This window comes from Lactuca serriola, chromosome 4, assembly GCF_051521515.1.
Source record: "Lactuca serriola cultivar US96UC23 chromosome 4, Lser_US96UC23_V15, whole genome shotgun sequence".
NCBI lineage: Eukaryota > Viridiplantae > Streptophyta > Magnoliopsida > Asterales > Asteraceae > Lactuca > Lactuca serriola.
The window spans coordinates 2,533,948-2,541,805 of NC_136411.1; the positions used below are offsets into that span (position 1 = coordinate 2,533,948).

General features: G+C 36.6%; 1 protein-coding gene across 1 annotated transcript; it reads left to right on the forward strand.

Annotated features, from left to right (window-relative positions):
- Positions 1–440: 440 nt before the first annotated feature.
- Positions 441–2,498, forward strand: LOC145100889 (Gap junction beta-4 protein). Its single transcript, XM_079038020.1, has 4 exons — positions 441–1,222; positions 1,467–1,707; positions 1,787–1,904; positions 1,983–2,498. The coding sequence occupies exons 1-4, from the start codon at positions 621–623 to the stop codon at positions 2,078–2,080; spliced, it is 1,059 nt and encodes a 352-aa protein (XP_078894146.1). The 5' UTR covers positions 441–620; the 3' UTR covers positions 2,081–2,498.
- Positions 2,499–7,858: the final 5,360 nt, after the last annotated feature.

The following is a 7,858-nucleotide window of genomic DNA, read 5'->3' on the forward strand; positions in this document are numbered from 1 at the left end:
AAATAATTTAATATTCTGAAAAACCATAAAGATCATTTATAAATCAAAAATTTATTTTTATAATTTCTTACATAATCGGATTACACTTTTCATATTTAATAGAATTAATTAATATTATCACCTATATATACACAGCAGGATGGATAAATAAAACAAATTATTATTATGATTATTATTGTCTATCTCTAAGTGTTGAAACTTGAAATAGGTCAATGCGACCACAGCACCAACGGTGCAACGAATATTCCAGAAAAACAAAACGCATCCTCCCGCCACTGCCAAAACATACCTACCACCTCAACAATCAACATTTTACATTTCAATCAACCACTTAAAATTCTCCACGTGTCCGCCACATAACCAGACTCGAAAAATATGTCCACTTGTCTACCCGGCTTATGTTAGCGTATATCCTCGAACGATTAAATGACGAGATAAAGCCACGTGTCCAATTCCTCCCGCGTCGTCGATCTATCCGTTAACCCTAATCTCTCTCTCACCTCCCATCCCTCTTGTTTCTCTGCAACTCCTCCATTCAAGAAAAATTAGGGAAAGTTACAATTCTTGAAACCGAAAGATTTCCTTGATCTTTTGATTAAATTCATCTCGTTTTGATAAAAATGGGGAAGTTCATATGTGATTCAACCACTTCTTCTCCGGTAATCCCATGGAAAGATCCAACTGCAGCTCCACCATCCATCGATACCATCGCCGCCGTCGATTTATCAGAGGAGATGCTCGGCGCCACCACCACGACCTGGGATGACGTGTCGGGGTTAGAAGACCAGCAGAAAAGGCACCTACAGAGGCTTCACGCCAAGGGAGTCCTTTGGAAACATCCAGGGAATAAAATCCTTAATCAATGTCAAGAAGACGATTCTACTTCGCCAGCGGCGGTGGTTTTCAGGCTGAGTCACGGCGGAGATGTCGAGGCGGATGGAAATTGTTTGTTTACTGCATCGCAAAAGGCGATGGGGCTGACGGAGATCAACGCCAAAGATCTACGGAGGCGGACGGTGAGAAGGTTCTTGGAAGATCTTGGATCTGAGAGTGGGGTGCAGAGAGAAAACATAGACGCGGCGATTAAGCATATGTATGTGCCAGATCTAAGATCTGGTTGGGGTATACACGTGGTTCAAGAGGTGAAATTTCTTGCGAAGAAGACAGATCGTGAATCTCTAGATTCAGCTATCGAGGAACTCGTTAATCTCGGTATGCAGAGGTATAAAAAACTTTTTTATTTCTTGTAATAAGTACATGTGATTCATCAATTAGTCCTAGATCGCTCAATATCCGGAATCATTTCGAATTACAAAGATTGATAAAATTGATTGATACAGTTATACGGAAAGAATCGTATCTTTGAGAAGGAGGGTCATTTTCATCTTCCAAACCCAGAAATCGTAGATCTATCGAGCTGACCATAATAATGTTTTCTGAAAATTGATTGTGTTTGTACTACGTAGGGAATTGGGTGCGGAATCTATTTATAAAGATAGATGCATTGGTGTAGAGAATGGTGAAAACTGGGCCAAGTATATGTCTATATCTGGATCTCCAGATGATGAGTATGACATCATCACTTTGCAATACACAGAGGAAGGTTTATTAAGTGTAGATGAGAACAGAGAAGGACACGCTGCAGCTTTTGGTGATGATATAGCAATTGAATCTCTTGCTACTGAATTCAAAAGAGAAATTTATGTGGTGCGGTTTGCTTTGAAACTCATTTTATGGGCATTTGATTTTGGATAATAATACAAAATTACAATTACAATTACAACAGGTGCAAGCACATGGATCAGACGCCATGGTTGATGAAGATAATTGTGTGTTTTTCCTGCCACATCGTCCTAGAAGTGAAATATGCGGACCTCCCTTTTTTCTCTTCATGAAAGGAACAGGTAAGAAAACATTATGATGTAAAAATGCAGCAGCAATGCCAATGGATGTTGAAAGAAAGTTTGAATTACTCATGACAGGTTGGTGTGGAGCTGGTGGTGATCACTATGAGCCCTTAATTGCTCATTCGTCTTCTGTGGTATCTCATTCCCATGAGAAAGTTGCATTGGTGCTGTGATATGGATTTTTGCAGTTTTGTTGGGGAGATGATAGAAATAGGTGCCCAATTCTTTTCCAAATTTTTGCTGCTGTGGATGACTGTTCATCACATGCCGCCCAATTATCTCAATTTCTTCTGCTTAGAAACTCAAGTCGGGAAAACCTTTTATGAAATTTTGGTAAGTGTAGTTGTAGTTGTAGTTTGGTTTATTATTTTTTTTTATCACCGGCTTTTTTGTTTTTCATTTTTGGGTTTTTGTTGATGATTTTGTTGTTGTTGTTGAGTCGTATCTGAGGAGAGGGGTATAGAATGAATTGTTTGTGGTTGAGGGAGTTGTATTGTTATTGAGAAATGAGAATGGTACCAGTTTGTTGTAGTAACCAAATGCCAAGACACTGGCTTCTCCTTTAATCTTTGTGGAACTCCTTCGTTTTCACTCTCCCCTTTCATTTCTCTGCCTAGGCCTGCATCATGCTTCCAACTTATTTTTTACTTGACCCGAATTCTAAAACGAGAAATCCTCCCAACATTTTATTCATACTTATCTTCCTACTATATTAAATGTTTGACATGTGTCATATTTAACGACATATTTAATGAAATTGATAATATTTTAGTCCACTTGTCACAATTTAACGTGGGTAGAAATGATATGTAGGAGGATTTTTAATTTCTCTTCTGAAATGTAAAAATATGACAACATTTGAGCAAGTACCGATATAACTTAGCATTTGGTGCCTGTGGAACATTAGATGAACTAGATCCAAATTCTAATGTGTTTAGTGTTAATTTGTTGGGACTTAACAAGGATAATTTGGTGTTAATTTAATGATGAAACTAGGCGTGAGATTTGTGTCCTACATGAGTTGATTAAAAAAATAATTATATATAAAAATATGAATATTTAAGTATTTAAAAAAAAAGTTAAATATCAAAGTGTAAAAATTAAATATTTTTTAAAGTGAAATTTCAAAATATATACAAACAAAATAATGAATAAATAAATAATTCAATTTATATTAATGAACTACATAAAAATAATTATATTTTAGCCACATAACCATTTTTTTTAGTTTATCATTGAAAAACAACAAAGTTTGATTATTTTTTACATGTAGACCATTTTGTTTAAAATAACAATAAACTTAAAAAAAAAAATATCAATTTTGAATTATATATATTGAATGAAACATATTAAAATTAAAAAATATAAAGAAACAAATTAATGACATATTAATTACTTTATATAACCTAAAAATTAGAATAGTTAATTAAGAAAATAAAAAATTACCACAAAATGACAAGTGAAAATTAATTTCTAAGAATTAACCATAAAATTACATGTGTCAAAATACATGAAAATATGACATGTGGCAAAAAGGTTTTCATTTATTAGTATGGAAGATATAACTAAAATGGATATGAAAATTATACATGGTTGTTACAATCGACAATACAAAGAAGAATAGAAGATGATGAATTATATTAATCTAATCATTAAAAGGATTATATTCATTTTTTTATTATTTTTTTTTACTTGGTGTCATCTAGCCTACACATATTCTTTATTTCATTTTCTTTCTTTGCAACCTACGACACATAAAATCCACCTTCCACAGTCCATAAAAATTTAAGTTTAAGTTTACTAACCACTGAACGATGGCTCCAACGATACCGCATTAGACAATAGACATGCATCTCCTCTTGCACGGTTTGTGTACTCTTAAAGCAAAATCCCAACTTCTTGATTTGTTCACGTTGTCTAAATTCAAAATTGGTATCGGTGTCTGATTTTTCAATTTTAATTTTTAAATTACGACTCATTTTTTGTTTCCTTTTTATTGTTTCAAACAAGCAATCGTTTATAATTAATAATTTGATATTGATCGTCTATATATAATAAACAGTTCGTGTGAAAGAAAGAATCATCATATAACTTTTTATTTATTTATCTATTTTTTATCAAATTAATATGATGAACATTTTTTTTCTCGAACTAAATTAAAGGAATGGCCCAATGATTTGTGGTAATTTGTGCTTTTGTTTTTAATTTCTTTTTTAACTTGGATGTTTGATCTCTAATCTTTTTTCTAGAGTATGATTTGGAACCCAGGTCACCAGATAAGAAACATGAGAGGATTGTATAGGTTACGATTTGAAGCCCATATCATTAGAGTTTGAAAGTAGGGACAAAGAAAGCTTATTGAAGAAGAAGAAGATGAAAGAGCCGTCAAAATTGAGTGGTACAAGTAACAGTAGATTAAGGATTTTTAGTGTGTCATAAAATGATGGGGGATAAAAGAGATTTCAAAAGGAAGAAAAAGGATAAGGGTGACGAGAGTGGTAACATGTTTAACATCTTGCAACATTATATTTTTTCATGCCATATCATATTTTTTGAAGCCACATAGGCCAGAGGGAATACTAGCATCAAAGTTGAAAAAAATGTAGGGAGTGATGGTGTTTTATTTTTATAAGGTGTAACACCGTAAATTTCAAAATAATTTTTCACATTTTATAAAAACATATCTCATTAACTTTCCATAAAAACATCAAGTTTAAATCTCAATTCACATTATACAAAATCCCAAGATCAATGTATATCAAAAATCCCATGCGTGTGTACAGATCAAGCCGGCGCCTTCCCACGGTCATCGCTAGTACCTGAAACAACAACACTAACACTGTAAGCACAAAGCTTAGTGAGTTCCCCAAAATACCACATAAACACACACACACACACACACACACACACATATATATATATATATATATATATATATATATATATATATATATATATATATATTAGCCACTCGAGGCTATAACTCTGTGGGTCCGTGCACCCAAGCTCTGTGAACCCTCAGGTTCTAACTCTAGGAACCTTCCGGTTCCAACTCTATAAACATGCACAACATAAATCACATAGACATCATGCAGTACAACACATAGCATACACATAACATACACATACTCTGACACATAACTCTGATTACCTACTCAAGGTAAAGTATAGTGAGAAGACTCACCTCGTGTATCTCGATGACTCACAATCCTGGAATCCCTCGTGCTTGATCCTCCGAGCTATAATCCTCCTATAACATCATATGTCTCTAATTAACACTCTTTACACTAAGGTTGACTACCCCTAAGAAGTCAACACTGGTCAACTCTGGTCAACGGTCAACGGTCAACTTTGACCGGACTCGGCGAGTGCACTATAGCGACTCGGCGAGTCTAGACGTTTTCACCAACCTCTCCGGAATTCCCTTTTTGACACGTCGAGTACTCCCCCTGACTCGACGAGTTCCACCTGGAAGAATCGCGGGGCCACCCCGACTCAACTCGCCGAGTCTCAAGAACAACTCGGCGAGTCCCAGCTCGACTCAGTTCACCTGACCACCCTCTCTACTCGTCCTGACTCACTGAGTCAACCTATGACTCGACTGGACCACTCACTGGGCGATCTGAGGGCAATCTTCAAGCTACTTGCCGAGTCTGCTCATCAGACTCGGCGAGTCCATGCCATGCAATCACTCAAACTTGATTCTAAGATCAGATCCGCTCCAACAATTCATAGATCTGGCCTTCCTAGACTGGTTCAACACGTAAAGTCCTTATCTTGGTGTTCATAACATACCCCATGGCTCATAAATGGCATTTTGACCTAAGGCATAAGGATTCCAATCCAAAACCTCCATTGATTCACAAAAAGCTTGGGCAAAGGGACACTTTGGACCTCCAAAGGTCCAGATCTACAACTTAACTCACTCAAGGGACCAAGGAAGCACTAGATCTTATCATAAAAGGGCTCAATAAGCCCTAAATCAACATAAATCTCGACATAGCAGAAATAGCTCGAAGAATATACCTCAAATGCGATGCTCTGGACCCCAAACTCTCAGAAAGTGGCTCCTCTTGCCTTTCCTTAGCTGATCCTCCCTTTTCCTTGCAAGATGACACTTCCAAGATCAATAATGGCCTCCTTCTATGCTCAAAACGCTCACACTCGATTAGGGTTTCACTCAAGGGACTGGTGAGCACAAATGACGACCATAAGGCCCTTTAAATAGGTCTCAAACCCGAGAAATTAGGGTTTCATTAAACAGCGCAGACTCACCGAGTCCATACCCTGGACTCGCCGAGTCCAGGCGCGAACCCGCGTCCAGAACCGCGATCCTACTCGGCGAGTCTGAGCTCCAACTCGCCGAGTCCCCTCTCAAAACACCAAAAACATAAACATAAAAGATACCTGGAAATCCGGGCTGTTACATAAGGTTTATTTTATAAAAAAAAAAGGAAAAGGAATGAGCCAATCTGATTTCAACTCTTCATTTTCTCTCATGTTGTTAGCTCCTTAACGAGCTGTTGATGGCGCGTCCCTTAGGCTATAGGGAGTGGTAGCATGCTAAACACATTGTCACATCATATTTTTACCTTCCATCTAACCTTTTATCATAAAAAATTACACTTAGATTTTAGAAAAAAAAGCCAATTGAAAAAACCAATCAAAAGGCCTCATTTAAAATAACAAAAGAAAAAATAAAGAAAAATCACCAATCAGAAGCCTTTATTCTCTTCACCTCTTTCTCTTTCCTCTTGCTAACTAGGCAACGAGCCTCACCCGATACGTTTCTTGCAGTAGACTTGGCGCCCTTAGCGAGCTGGAGACGAGCTTGGCCAATGAGCCACTCCCTCCAGCCTTAGGGAGATGGTGGGGATGGTGTAGCATCTCATAGCGATCCTTTTGGCGAGAGGGGCGGCGATGCCACTCCCTCGAGCCCAAGTGGCCTATCTTATTTACTTTATAAAACTAATAATAAATGAATATTATATATATACATATATATATATATATATATATATATATATATATATATATTAACAATTGATAAAAATGAAAGACTTTTTTATATACAAAATAAAGTTTAAAAGATGATAGGATACGGCTCACAGAAAAAAATATAGCATCCTACTTTGAGAAGTTCTTATTTCAGGATGTTGGACAATAAATGGATCAAGTGAAGGCCTTGAGCTTCAATGAATTGAGTTTAGACCCCATTGGTAAAATGGGAAAAACGATGTTTCAAACTTTTTTCATGAATTAAGAGTTTTAGTTTACCATGTGGGTTAAAAGTAATTAGATAGAATTGTAGGGCTCTTCAATGCCTTTCTACACATATAAAGAACACCGGAAACGAAGAAGTTATGGCTGTTTGAATTTAAGCTGGAAAAGGAAGGTTGGTAGTACGATGGGCGTACACTGGGTAGTACGCTGGGAGTACTAGGCTGAAGGGACACATTTTTAGGGTGTTACGTTAGGCGTAACTTTTGGTACGCTGGGCGTACCACCATCTAGGTTAAAAACCTAATTTCATAGTTTTGAGCTCTATTTAAGGTCTCTAGCCCCATGGGGGTCCTTCCAATCATGAGCCTCCACTCTCTTGAGCCTCTAACTCGAAACCCTAGCCACCTCTCACTTATTTTGAGCCTTGGCATCATTTATGAGCTTAATTATCCATTAGAAGGTGGGATCTTGAAGAACAAGGTGGTGGCAAAGTATATGAAAGAAGGATTCAAACATAGATCTAGCAAGATTACATTATTTCTAGACCTTTGTGAGTAAAAAGCTTCAAACTTGCTCATTAGTGTCGTAGATCTTGTTTATTTTCATATTTGTCACTTTTTGGTCACTTTAGTGCATAAAGTTTAGATCTTGAAAGTTTGTCACCTTGTTATGGATAAAGTTGGAAACTTTATCCATCTAAACATCATATTGATTAATATATGAAGGTT